This window comes from Eptesicus fuscus, chromosome 3, assembly GCF_027574615.1.
Source record: "Eptesicus fuscus isolate TK198812 chromosome 3, DD_ASM_mEF_20220401, whole genome shotgun sequence".
Lineage (NCBI taxonomy): Eukaryota > Metazoa > Chordata > Mammalia > Chiroptera > Vespertilionidae > Eptesicus > Eptesicus fuscus.
Window position 1 is genome coordinate 60,386,007 of NC_072475.1, and position 14,893 is coordinate 60,400,899.

At 43.4% G+C, this 14,893-nt stretch overlaps 1 protein-coding gene across 3 annotated transcripts in view; it reads right to left on the reverse strand.

Annotated features, from left to right (window-relative positions):
- Positions 1-1,869: 1,869 nt before the first annotated feature.
- The window catches only part of TIMMDC1 (translocase of inner mitochondrial membrane domain containing 1), a 35,910-nt gene continuing 22,886 nt past the window's right edge, over positions 1,870-14,893 (reverse strand). For 2 of the 3 annotated variants that reach the window (XM_028153338.2, XM_008146632.3), the window contains 2 exons: positions 9,121-9,231; positions 1,870-3,950 (listed from right to left, as the gene is read on the reverse strand). In XM_028153338.2, coding sequence (XP_028009139.1) covers positions 3,800-3,950; positions 9,121-9,231 — 262 coding nt within the window. In that variant the 3' untranslated portion in view covers positions 1,870-3,799. Of the gene's footprint in view, positions 3,951-7,133; positions 7,198-9,120; positions 9,232-14,893 lie in introns of all 3 variants that reach the window. The other variant, XM_054713950.1, reaches the window with a different exon arrangement.

A 14,893-nucleotide genomic window follows, 5' to 3' on the forward strand; every position in this document is an offset into this window, starting at 1 on the left:
AACTGGCGCTCAGTGCAGTCGGAGCCAGCGCTTAGCGCACTCCGGAGCCTTTATCTCCTTCCTGTCAGTGAACGCCGGCCAGGCTGTCAGCCGCCCCTTCCTCTCCGGCTCCATCCTCCCCGCAGGCGCGCGTGCTCGTGTCTCCGCCAGTTTCTCCATACCTCAGGCTTTTACGGCTCCCCCGATTGTCCCCGTGGCCTTCTCCTTCCCCCCAGCTGTGGGCATTTCAGTCCGCCAGCTCTCCTGTGGTTCTGGACGATGTCCGTTCTGACCTCTAGTTGTGCCTTTGAAATTGTTGTGCCCGGCTGCAGGTTAGGTGTTTCACCTATGCCGCCATCTTGGTTTTCCCTCAAAAACAACTTCTTTCTTATTACTGTTTTCGCTGCATCCCAGAAGTTCTGATAAGTTATACTGTCATTCTCATTGATCTTTATATTTTTGATCTCATCTTTTATTTCTTCTTTGACCCAGTCATTTTTTAGTAGCATGTTGTTTAATCTCCACATATTTATGGGTTTCTTTACTTTCTTTTTGCAGTTGATTTCTAATTTCAAGACATCATGAACAGAGAATATGCTTGATATAATTTCAATCTTCTTGAAATAAATTCAATTTATTTGCTAGTTTTGTGACCTGACATATGGTCTATCATTGAGAATGTTCCATGTGTACTGGAGAATGTATAACCTGATATTCTGGGATGAAAGGCTCTCTAAATGTCAATTATGTCCATTTGGTCTTGTGACCTATTTGGGCCAGTGTGGCTCCATGGTTGAGCATAAACCCAGGAACCAGGAGGTCATGGTTCAATTCCTGGTCAGGACTCATGCCCAAGTTGCAGGCTCTATCCCCAGTAGGGGGCATGCAAGAGGCAGCCAATCAATGATTTTCTCTCCTCATTGATGTTTCTAACTCTCTTGCCCTCTCCCTTCCTTTCTGAAATCAATAAAATAAAAATAAAAATACTACACACACACACACACACACACACACACACACACACACACAAACACACACACTGAGTGGCCAGATTATTATGATCTCTGAATGCATAATAATCTGGCCACTCTGTGTGTGTGTGTGTGTGTATTTGAGGCCCAGAGCATGAATTCGTCCATGGGTGAGGTCCGGCCAGCCTGGCAGGGGGATAGAACATGGGCGGTTGGCCAGCCTGCCTGCTGGTTAAACTCCTGGTCAAGGGGACAATTTGCATATTAGCCTTTTATTATATAGGATATACACTGAGTGGCCAGATTATTGTGCATTCAGAGATCATAATAATCTGGCCACTCAGCATATAATTTTTTTTTTAAGTGGGCAGAGGACCTGAAAATACATCTCTCCCAAGAGGACATACAAACAGCCAAGAGATATATGAAAAGATGTTCAACCTCACTAGCAATTAGGGAAATGCAAATCAAAACTACAATGAGATACCACCTCACATCAGTTAGTGTGGTCACTATCAACAAGACAAGCAATAACAAGTGTTGGGGAGATTGTGGAGAAAAGGGAACCCTATTCACTGCTTGTGGGGATGTAGACTGGTACAAACACTACGCAAAGCAATCTGGTGATTCCTCAAAAAATTAAGAATAGACCCAACAACCCATCTCCTGGGTAGATATTGGAAAAAGTAGAAAACATGCATTTGCAAAGATATATGCATCCCTATGTTCACTGCAGCATTATTCAGTGGCCAAGACATGTAAACAACCAAAGTGTCCCATAGTAGAGAACTGGATAAGATGTGGTACATATACACAATAGAACACTACTCAGCCATAAGGATGAAAAATTGCCATTTCCAACAACATGGATGGACCTTGAGAATATTACACTAAGTGAAATAAGTCAATCAGAAAAAGCTAAGAACCATATGATTTTACTCATATGTGGGACATAAAACTAAAATTTGTGAACACAAACAGCAGTGTGGTGATTGCCAGAGAGAATGAAATGAGGGGTGAAGGAGGTCCTAATATATGGTGATGGGAGATTTGACTTTGGGTGGTGGGCACACAGTGTAATATACAGATCTTGTAATGTAGAAACCCACACCTGAAACCTATATGATCATATTAGCCAATGCCCTCCAATAAATTTAGTAAGAAAAGAAAATCCTATATAATAAAAGCCTAATATGCTAAGTGACTGGTCGGCCATTCAACCAAAGTGTAACATGCTTAATTATATCCTAAGGCCGCTCAACTGCTCGCTATGATGTGCACTGAGCACCAGGGGGCAGACGCTTCGACCGGTAGGTTAGCTTGCTGCTGGGACTGAGCGAGATGGCCCCGGCTGGCCAACATCCCGTGTCCCTCCCCAGCCCCTATCATGCACTGGTGGGGTCCCTCAGGCTGGCCTGTGCCCTCTTGCAATCTGGGACCCCTCGGGGATGTTGGAGAACCGGTTTTGGCCCAATCCCACAGGCCAGGCTAAGGGACCCCACTGGTGCACAAATTCGTGCACTGAGTCTCTAGTAAATAAATAAAATACAATGCCCTATGTGCCGGGACATTGTGCTACATTTTACATACATCATTTCATTTAACATCCATTCTGAGTTAGGAACTCTCATATTTGACAGATGAGAACACTGAGACTTAAAGTAAAATGGCTCCTACAGTCCCAGGGCTATGAAGCCATTTGACTGCTATTCTAAGCCCGTGGTCTTCTTCCAGAGGCAACTGTTTTAGCCAACACACTAGCTGCTTCACAAAGTAGGAACTATGAGGTCTTAACACTAAAACAAAGCACTAGCAATTTTTTCCCTTTGATACAGTTATTTCAGTCATTTCGCCCCCTCATTTAGTAAAAGTTACAATCCATAGAATAGCTTCTTTCTGAGGGAGCAAGCTTCTGGAGTATAGAGACTGTGTATCTATACTAAATAACTCTTTCATAATATAGCATAGACACTCTGTCAGCAATACTGAGAAACAAAATTGGGCTGTTTCTTTAATAATGCTTATTTACTTCCTTTTTGTGAAATTTATCCTTTCTTTCAAATGACATAGAAATCTTTTTTTTTTTTTTTTATTGTTTATTAAAACAAAACACTGCACCCTGGTTGGTTTGGCTCAACTGGTTGGAACATCATTCCATACACTGAAAGGTCTCAGGTTCCAGTTCAGGCACATACCGAGGTTGCAGGTTCAGTCCTTGGTTGGGGCACACATGGGAGGCAACTGATCAATGTTTTTCTTACATCAATGTTTCTCTCTCTAAAAATCAGTGAAACTTAAATCATTTCATTTAACATCCATTTTGATTTGATTTAATCCTTATCTTCGGGCAAGGATTAAAGAAAAACCAAACACTACTACAAATTTAGGCCCATACTGTTACTAGGACCTAAAGGCACTAAGGTTTCACAGACAATTTGCCTTACCTGGTTCTTTTCTCTCCTCCTACAGATTCCAGAATACACTTTTAAAGAGCTACAAGAATACATATACAACCTATAGATTCAACTTTAATCTTTTGAGAAATTTTTAATTTATTGTTGTAAAATTCAGGAAAAAGATCTATTGATCGATCAATATAGATATGTCAAATACATATACTGACCAATATAAATATATGTATGTATTTAAATTTAAGGATAAATAAAGCGAGAGTACAACAGCCCAATTTTTGGTTTTAAAAAAAGGTAAGAGTAAGTCATTGCTATTATAGGTGCTAGTGCTTACACCTGTCATCAGCTACCCAAGGAGTAGCCTGACTACTGGCATTCAATAGGCATGGCAACACAGGTCCCTTCAACTCTCCAATGAGTTTCAGGTCCAGAACATTTTCAGTCCTTGTCTTGTTTATCTGTTGATGAGGGGTTTCTAGGAAGATTTAGCAGTGCTTCAATTTTCTCAATATCATCCTTGGGTTGATTTTTCTGTAGGCTACTTTCAATTTCTTCAGGGAGGAGCTCAGTAATTTGTAGTCTGGCTTTCCTATAATCAAAGAATGAAAAGGATATATCAAGTACTGTTTCTTAGTTCATAGAATTATTTTTTAAAATATAGCACTTGTCTTATTCTCCCTGCAACTTATGAGCAAACACTGTTCCTTGCACTTCAAATACAATGGCTTTCTTCTCTCTCTCCTGTTTCACTCACAAGCCAACTAGAATTCTCACATTATCAAGATGGATATTGGTGCTGTGTCAGCAGAATTCTTAGAGGAGCAACATGCAGGAGCTGAAGCACCCTAGCGAAGGTGTGAGCCTTGCAACCTGGTTGTCCTCTTGCCCTCAGGGTCAGGGTACTTGAGTCCCCTGCCTCTCTGTTAAACTCTCTATTGCCAGACCTTTCAGAAACTGTACAGAGGTTGTAACAATGGTAATCCTGGTACAGAAAAATCAGATGGGACAACACTACAGATGTATATATACGAGGAATTAAAATCTAATTTCCAAATAACAGATGAGTTATTATTCTAAACCAAGCATTACTGTCTTCCTTTCTTTAAGTGATTATCAGGGTCATCTATGTCTTTCTTTTCAACTCTTTACAACCACACTTGACCATTTCTTCTTCCATATGTCTATAGCTAGTGTTCTACATTTTCTACCCACAACGGCAATTTTTTAGACTCACACTTTGTTTGATTTCCCTAGAGAAGTAGACAAAGATTTTTAACTATTTATTAGATTACTACTACTCAGAAATATATACATTTATATCCTATACATTTTTGTTACTATGCCTTCTGCCAAAGTATTCTTTCATTATGATAATAGTTTTGGGTTTTACCCATTATTGAGGTTTTTCATTTCTAAATAACTGATCAACTTCTCTAATTTTCTTTTTTTATTGTAATAAAATTACTTGTTCATATTTTTCCAAATGCTAATTCTTCCATACTTCATATATCACATTCAAATAGCCAATATAGGAGGAACCAAGATGGCGGCATAGGTAAACACCTATACTTGCTGCCTCTCACAACCACATCAAAATTACAACTAAAAGGCAGAACAACTACCATCCAGAACCACGGGAAAGCTGGCTGAGTGGAAGTTCCACAACTAGAGAGGTGAAGAAAGCGCACTGAGACTGGTAAGAGGTGCGGAGGCACGGAAAGTGCTGGCACCTGGATGTGCTGCTCTTTTAATCGGGAGGGAGATACAAGCTCCCGCTTGCTCTGAACTCCAGTTCCAAATGAGACTCTGGGGGACCCAGACACATAAGGGGGAGAAACTGGACTGTCTGGCATTGGGACAGGAACATGAGGGCGGCTTTCTCTCAGAGGTGCTCACAGCGATCATTGTTCCTGCACAGAGGCATGGGGCGCAGAGACCTGGGGACTTCTCTGGTTCAGGGCAGCCATTGCTGTTTGCTCCGCCCTGGTGATTCCTGGAGAACCCATCCCACCCAATTTACAACCCCACCCAAGCTGTGTGCATCAGCTTTTGCATATGAATGGCCTGTCCTTTCTCTGCCTAAAACCTGTCAAACTGCAGCTGGGTCAGAGAGCTCCAGAACTTCCAAAAGAAGGCCCAAGGCTGGGCAGCAGCAGCCTGCCTTGTCTCACAGCTGGGCCTCATCTGGGCACTTCCAAACTCCATACAAAGAGGAAGAATTTGCAGATGTCTCTGCAGCTCCTGTTGGGTGGCCCCAGACAGTGGCTGACCTTGCATGTCTCTGGAGATCCAAGAGCCAGTTGTACCCAGTGGTCAGAGTGAGACCGGATTACAACTCTTCACATCCATAAAGGCACACTCAAGGGGCAGATTCAGTGAGCACCAAAGCCCCATTGAAGCAAGTCCTGCCCCATAAGGGTGTCTCCTGAGCAACAGGTCTTTCAGCGTAGACACAGCTGGTCGACACAGCTGGTCATCACATCCAATTGGCCTGGAGGTCAATTCCTCCCAGTGATACCAACAGCAATCACGGCTTAACTACAACAAGACTGTGCAAACAGCCCACAAAGGGGTGCACCAAGAGTGTCCACCTCAGGTAACTGGGGAGGCTGAGCCACTGGGCCCTATAGGACACCTACCACACAAGGCCACTCTATCAACTCAAGGAGACTTAGCAGCTCCCAGTACATAGAAACAAACACAGGGAAGCAGCCAAAATGCGGAGATAAAGAAACAAGTCACAAATGAAAGAAATGGATGAAAGCAAAATACTGGATATAGTGTTCAAAACCACAGTTATAAGGTTACTCAAGAATCTTCTAGAAGCCTCCGAGAAATTTAGTGAGACCCTCAAGGATATGAAAAAGGACCAATCAGAAATTAAGCATACACTGACTGAAATAAAGAATAATATACAGAGATTCAACAGCAGACAAGAGGATCCCATGAATCAAGTCAAAGACTTGAAATACAAAGAAGCAAAAAACACCCAACCAGAAAAGAAAAAAGAATTCAAAAATATGAAGATAGTGTAAGGAGCCTCTGGGACAACTTCAAGCGTACCAACATCCGAATTATGGGAGTGCCAGAAGAAGAGAGAGAGCAAGATATTGAAAACCTATTTGAAGAAATAATGACAGAAAACTTCCCCCACCTGGTGAAAGAAATAGACTTACAAGTCCAGGAAGTGCAGAGAACCCCAAACAAGAGGAATCCAAAGAGGACCACACCAAGACACATCATAATTAAAATGCCAAGGGTAAAAGACAAAGAGAGAATATTAAAAGCAGCAAGAGAAAAACAGTTACCTACAAGGGAGCACCCATATGACTGTCAGCTGATTTCTCAACAGAAACTATGCAGGCCAGAAGGGAGTGGCAAGAAATATACAAAGTGATGAATAGTAAGAACCTACAACCAAGATTACTCTACCCAGCAAAGCTATCATTTAGAATTGAAGGTCAGACAAAGAGTTTCACAGACAAGAGAAAGCTAAAGGAGTTCATCACCACCAAACCAGTATTATATGAAATGCTGAAGGGTATTCTCTAAGAAGAAGAAGAAGAAGAAAAAGGTAAAGATAAAAAATTATGAATAACAAAGTGACAACAAATACATATCTATCAACAAGTGAACCTAAAAATCAAATGAATAAAAAACCTGATGAACAGAACAGACTGGTGAATGTAATAGAATCAGGGGCATGGAAAGGAAGTAGACTTACAATTCTTGGGGGAAGGGGTTGTGGGAAGAGATTGAACAAAGAGCTTACACCTATGGACGAGGTCAGTGGAGGGAGGAGGGCTGGAGTGGGGTGGGAACTGGGTGAAGGGAACCTATGGGGGGAAAAAAGAGGAACATCTATAATAATCGGAACAATAAAGATTTTTTTAAAAAACAAACAAATAGCCAATATACTTTCCCTATCTTTCCAACTCCTTTCCCAAAGTTTCCTTTTTAAAAAAAGAGGCTCTTATGATATCTAAGAACTAGAAATGAGGTAATGCTTTCAATTCTTCATAACATTAAATTTATGATGGTATTCAGAAGTTTTAAGTGCTTTATTCTAGAACCTACATAACTGCATATCCCATCCACCCTCTTAGTATGGAGAAGAGAAAGGAACAAAACTAACATATATTGAATATTGTGGTGTGATTCTGCCCTTAGAATGGCTGAGAAAACTGAGTACTTAAAGTTAAGAAAAATATCTAAGATCATAGACTAATTAGTAGTCTAGCTAGAAACACTGTTTTCAAGGTTTCATTGGCTTCAAAAATCAATGCTTTTTCTCCTATCGCACCTAAGTCGTTAAGATACTGTTGTAATTGACTAGTTATCAATAATGGGAAAGGAACAAAGGGAAGTCAGGCCAGACATTATAGGTATGTCATTTGGGCAGCTTCACCAGGAAGCTGCAATTTCATACTACCTGGGAGCCAACAAAGGGAAGACAGACACATGCCCAGTAAAGTTAGGGTGGCATAGGGAAGGTATGTCAGTCACACCTGGGAACAGAAATCTTTGCCAGAATGGGCATGGCCATTCCAAGCCCACAAAAATTTGGGAATATATAATCTCCTAAACAAAGGAATTCTCTCTCTTGTTGCCTCTCGTGGCTTTCTAGCATTCGGCTGTGTTTCCTCCATAGACATGTGGCCCTGTGGCCCCACATGCAATGGATTGATGGGCTGCAGCAGGGAAACACAAATTGAGCTGGCCTGATACTGAATTGGACTGTGCAGACATGGAACAGAAACTCTGGACACTGGTTTTGATTTTAGCTCTACTGAAGCCCAAGTTATACTTCTTCTATGACTGGACTAAGGGAAATGAGACTTTGGAAACTCAGGGGTTTAATTCCATGCTAATAAAAATCACTCATTCTCCCATGCAACTCTTGGAAAATTCCTTTTCTCAGGATATTGCAAGAAATTCACCCCCACGAAGAGCTGGTGGAGATGAAGACCCCCCACTTCCACCTGTAACACTTGGACAACAGATCTACAGATATTAAGAACTCACATGTCTCTGTGTGTGTTTAGCACAAATGGAAGTTTCAAATAAAAACCTGGGGAAAAATGACTGCTTATCTACTCAACTATCAATGCAGCAGGTGCAGCAAATGTCATCTTAGGTACCCAGGAAGCTGAACCCTGAGAACTATTTGTACAAGGAACACTAAATGGCAGCCTGTTATGTTGATCTTACAAAGAACCAGCATGAAGTCTGCTGTCAGTCTGACTACTGGCCCAGGGAATGACTACATGGAACCGATGAAAGTTTTCATCTTCCACAGTGGTATCCAGTCCATGTCCAGCCACTATGTCTACCTGATTCCTCTGCATCCACAGCAAGAAACAGAATCTTTTAATGTGGAGAATGAACATGTTCTGCATTGTTTACAGATGGATGTGTACACTGGGATACCACCTTTTACATAAAGCCAAGTAAAGTTCACTCACTGCTGTGCATTTTCTTTATATAATTTCCTTATGCAGTCAAAAATATAGAAAAGAAAAAGCATGCAACCAAATGAAATTTACATTTTAACTTAAAAAAAAATGTATCTAAGGAAATATCCTTGTCAGATTAAAAATAAAATTAGTGTCTCCCATTTTTCTAATCTCCTTAATTAAAAAGATGAAAATACCAGGTAGGGTACAAGTTGAAGAACTCAGTAAAAATAAACTTTTCTTTGAGCTGAATGGTTTAAGAGAAGAGCACTATGAAAGGCCTAGTTTTATCATGTTCCTTACCACTCGTCCAGTTTCAGCTCTTGGAGTATCTTTTTATCCTTCTGTTTTCTCTCCTGAATCGTCTCACCATAGTACTTCTGGAGTGCCATCAACAGGCTTCCGACAGGAGTACTGAGGAAGAAGCAGAGGGGAAGCTTAGGAAAAACAAGCCATTAGATCAGGCAAGATGTGAGCATCTCTGCTAAGACATGAGCAACACTAACTGAGCCACTTGTTCACTGACAGGTACAGGAACATTTGATAATTAAAGTGTCCCTGTTGAATAAAGAAAAAAAATCAAGGTAATTTCCTTCATGGTCTGAACAACAGAGAAAAACAATTAACGGTAACTTCCTAAAAGTAAGTGATATAAATCTGGACTATAAATTGGCTATTTTTTAATGAAAAATTAATCAGGAAAATACATATTTGTGTCAAGCTCTAGTAAGCAGCTATATACTGAAGGTTTCTCAGAATAAAGTCAATATCTGGAATGGTACCAGATCCTCTCAGGGGCAGGTATTTTTGGTTGGAGGAGGAATGCTACTAGCTTTTGGGGATGAAGCCACCAAAACATCCTAAAATTCAAAAGTCCAGCACAAAAATCTCACCCACAATGCCAATAGTTATCTAGTAAGAAACTGATTTACATAAAAATTATCACCGTAAGGAAGAGGGTTTCATTCTTGTTTTCTCAAAGAAAAGGAAATTTTTTAAAATCAAAATGGCAGCATAGGTAAATGCCTGTACTCACCGTCACCCACAACCACATCAAAATTACAACTAAAATACAGAACAACAATCATTCAGAACCACCTGAAATCTAGCTGAATGAAAGTCCTACAACTAGAAAAGTAAAGAAGAAAGCACACTGAGATTGGTAGGACGGGCGGAGGCCTGGAATGTTTTGGTTCGACACCTACATGTGGCGTTTTTTTAATCAGGAGGGATATCTCGGCTGCAGAGACCTCCCATGAGGAGCAAAGAGTCCCAGCCCCACACCACACCCCTCGGCCCAGAGTTCCAGTGCTGGGAAGAGAGTCCCCATAACTTCAGGCTGTAAAAACTGGGCTTGAGGTGAGATGGGAACCAGGGGGAAAAGGGTAATAGGAGGAAAAAGGAAGACATCTGTAATACTTTCAACAATGAAGATTGTCAGGAGCCAAGAGTTGGTCAAAGGATTAACTCTGACCTTACTTCAGTAAGTTATTGAAACTAGGCCCACTTCCTCTTGCCTGAGGACAAAGCATTTCTTCTGTAGCCACCCTTCAACCGCCACACCCTTTATCTATAGTCAGCACCCTTTACGACTTTAGCCGATTATCTAAGGGTCAGCCCCCACCCCTCTAGAAACCACATATAAGGAATGCTGTAAAAAATAAAATTTCGAGGCTTGATCAGAATCCCTTTTGTCTTGCCTCCATTCTTCTGCGTCCCTTGTCTGTCTCTCATTCTCTTAGGTGCGCCGCCTCAGTACCCCCGTTAGAAGACCCCGCTGGCCGGGGCATTTCTGGCGCCCAACGTGGGGTCCGAGGGTCGGCTCTCCGGGGAACATCTGCACATCGGTCCGGCCGGACACCCTCTTGAGTCGCCACGGAACTCCCGTGAGTGAAGACTCGTCCCTTGAGTCGCTGCGGAACGCGCCATGAGTGAAGACTCGTCCCTTGAGTCGCCACGGAACGCCCGTGAGTGAAGACTCGTCCCTTGAGTCGCCGCGGAACTCCCGTGAGTGAAGACTCGTCCCTTGAGTCGCCGCGGAACTCCCGTGAGTGAAGACTCGTCCCTTGAGTCGCCACGGAACGCACCGTGAGTGAAGACTTGTCCCTTGAGTTGCCACGGGACGTCCGTGAGTGAAGACTCGTCCCTTGAGTCGCCACGGAACGTGCGTGAGTGAAGACTCGTCCCTTGAGTCGCCACGGAACTCCCGTGAGTGAAGACTTGTCCCTTGATTGCCGCGGAGCTGCCCGTCCGTATGATCGTAGTTGAGTTTTGCAGATGATTTTTTCAGACAAAGATTTAAGAGTGAATTCCTTGTGAGAACGAGTTTTTATGCCCTTTGACGGATTTCCTACACTTTGAGCTTCTCGATTCAACCCCCAGTCCGCTAATAAGCACTCGTCTCGCCAATCTGGGAAGAGTTAAGGGTACCGCGATCTGGCTGAGCGAGAACTCTGAATCACCCTGAGGAGTAATTTGTCTCTGGTCGGTTCCTCGTCACGTCTCTCGCAAACCCTGAGCTCGCTCTGTCTTAGTGGTCGTTAACCTGGCATGGGGCTTATACATCCCGACCTATGATACGCGAGCAGGGGCCTTTGGGCAAACAGAGATCGTTGACGAGACAACTGTCCTAGGCAACGGAAACTCAGGGCTGACCTGGCACAGGGTTTATACGTCCCAGAGGCTTACGCGGAGGAGGCAAAAAATTGAGAAGCTCCCGCATAGACATGGGCACCTCTCTCAGTTCTCACAAGGTATTCCTCGGTGGGCTCAAGAAGTCCCTCAGGACGCGAGGAGTAAGGGTAAAAAGAAAGGCATGAAACATGTCCCTGGTTTCCACTAGTGGGCACCATCGATTCAAAGCAATGGAAAAGAGTGGGCGACACCCTTCAGGATTATTATGAGACTTTTGGCCCAGAGAAAATCCCTATATCTGCCTTCTCTTACTGGAACCTTATACATGATATTCTTAAAGTTCATCCTCTAGATCCTGATATAAAAGATATAATAAAAACAGGAGAGACAGTCTTAAAAGATAGTTCCCGCCCGCCCTCGGCTTGTCCGTCGGTCGCGGTAAATATGCCAGAAAACCCACCTCAAAAGGATCTTATGGAAGAAACCAAAGAAACTCATCCTACCCCTAGCACTAAGGTCCCTGGTATCTATCCCTCACTTAAAGGTTTAAATAAGACCCCCTTAGATTACAAACTCTTCCCGGAAGATCAAGAAACCCTTGATGAACAGGCTGCTCATTGCCACGACGGTGAAGATCCCTGGGGTCTCACTGCTCCTGCTCTTCAAGAGCCTCCTAATAAAGCTTAAATCAAAAACCACCCTCCACGCTTTTCCCATCACCCGTAGTCAGGGTTCCCGCCCTATGGTCATTGAGGAAGAAGAAGGCTCTGACTCTCAAACTCAAAATCCAGACTCAGACAATGAAGCTTCAGACACTGAAGACCCCAACCCTAGCCAGAGTAACACATCTGAACAAAAATACCGCCGCCTTAATCTTAAACATCTTAAAGATCTTAAAGCCGCGGTCAGTAATTATGGCCCTACAGCCCCATTTACCATCACCCTTCTCGAAAGCTTAAGTGACAAATGGCTCACACCTAATGACTGGCTATCCTTAGCTCGAGCCACGCTTTCAGGAGGTGATTATGTCCTTTGGCGTACAGACTTTGTTGAAAACTGCCGAGAAACAGCCCAATGTAATAATGAAAGTATCTCTATAAACTTCTTGGCAGACCCCCCCTATGAAACCAATGAAGTCCAGGCCAAATTTCCCCCTGGTTTACTAGCCCAAATCCAAGTCGCCAGTCTTAAGGCTTGGCGCCGTCTCCCCCCTAAGGATTCTGCCACTACCTCGCTAGCCAAAATTCGCCAAGGGGCTGACGAGCCTTACAGTGATTTTATCAGCTGCCTCATGGACGCCGCTGAAAGATTAGTAGGGGGAGGATTCAAGCAAGGATGGAGATGTGTTGGGAAGCCCAAGGTTATACCTACAATTGAGGGCAAACCAGGGCAGTGTCCCAGTAATTGCCAACATGTCGTAGCACTCCACTCGACCTGCTACAACAGTGTCCAGCAGTGTACCCACACAGATGGTAAAATATATCTAACAGCCATTCTCCAGAAAACTAAACTAGGAACCATGGGAGGTGAGCTTGATTTCTCCAGCTCAACAGGTCACACTAAATATGCCCAAGCCTCCTGCTCTGGCGATGTTGGAAAAGATACTTGTTGGCCACCACAAGCACCTATTCATATATCTGATGGTGGTGGGCCAACAGACAGAGTAAGAGAATCCATAGTTCAAAAACAAATCGAAGAAATTATTAAACTCATGTATCCTCCCCTCCAATACCATCCATTGGCTCTCCCAAAGTCTCGAGATGTAGATCTTGACACCCAGACAAGTAACATCCTAGAAGCCACTCTCATAGCTTTAAATGCCTCCAACCCTCACCTTGCTGGAGACTGCTGGCTATGCATGACTATTGGAACTCCCATGCCTACAGCTATTCCGGCATCCAATTCCTCCATCACTGAAGGTCGTAGGTTTCAATCTTTCTATCTGCTATCAAAGAACATTCCAAAATGACAGCTATGATCTAGATGTGGGATTTATAACCTTTTCTAACTGCTCCAAAATCACTAACTACTCTGAGCCCCTATGTCCTGCCCCCAGGCAAGTTTTCCTTTGTGGCAATAATCTAGCCTATACAGCCCTGCCAACAAATTGGACTGGACTTTGCTTACAAGCTAACATTCTCCCAGACATCTCCATTATTCCAGGGGATGAGCCTGTTCCCTTACCCAGTCTTGATTACATTGCTGGGCGTAGTAAACGGGCTGTCCAATTCATCCCCTTACTCATTGGTCTAGGGACCTCTGGAGCCGTAGCTTCCGGCACAGCAGGTCTAGGAGTAGCAATACACTCCTACACAAAACTAATTGATGATGTCCAAGCTCTTTCAGGGACCATTAGTGATCTTCAGGACCAGATTGATTCTTTAGCAGAAGTCGTATTACAAAATAGAAGAGGGTTAGATTTGCTCACGGCAGAACAGGGAGGGATATGTTTGGCTCTACAGGAACAATGCTGCTTCTACGCCAACAAGTCTGGCATCATCCGAGACAAGATCAAGAAGCTACAAGAAGATCTCGTCAAGAGACGAAAAGAGCTATTTGAGAACCCGCTCTGGAGTGGACTTAATGGACTCCTCCCCTACCTCCTCCCCATCCTTGGTCCCCTTGTTGGTTTTTTCCTTATTCTTACATTTGGCCCTTGGGCATTTAGAAAAATAACCGACCTCGTAAAACAGCAAATAGATTCAACTTTAGCAAAACCCATTCAGATTCATTATCAACGCCTGGAAATGGCCGATAGGTGGGACTCGGTTTACCAAGAGCGAGAGCACCTCCGGACCCAGACTGGCTCCATCCCTACAGGGACAGCATCTTAACCAGAGGGATGCTTACCTACGCTCTAGCCAGAGCCAGAGGTATGGGTATCGAACCGGGTGCAGAGCAAAGCATTGCAAGGGAAGGTTGGGATATTTTTCCAACCTCCTCTGGATTTCCCTGAGAGTATACCTGGTTTGCATAGAGGTTGACATCGATAAAAATAATGGCTCTGCCTCTCCTCCCCAAAAGATGTCAAGAGCCACACACAGTGGGTATGCAAAGCCCACGGGAGGAACCAGGTCAATGTCTCCTCGGTCGATTAATGCCCACTCCCGTTTCTTAAACAGAGAGGGAGGAGATGTCAGGAGCCAAGAGTTGGTCAAAGGATTAACTCTGACCTTACTTCAGTAAGTTACTGAAACTAGGCCCACTTCCTCTTGCCTGAGGACAAAGCATTCCTTCTGTAGCCACCCTTCAACCGCCACACCCTTTATCTATAGTCAGCACCCTTTACGACTTTAGCCGATTATCTAAGGGTCAGCCCCCACCCCTCTAGAAACCACATATAAGGAACGCTGTAAAAAATAAAATTTCGAGGCTTGATCAGAATCCCTTTTGTCTTGCCTCCATTCTTCTGCGTCCCTTGTCTGTCTCTCATTCTCTTAGG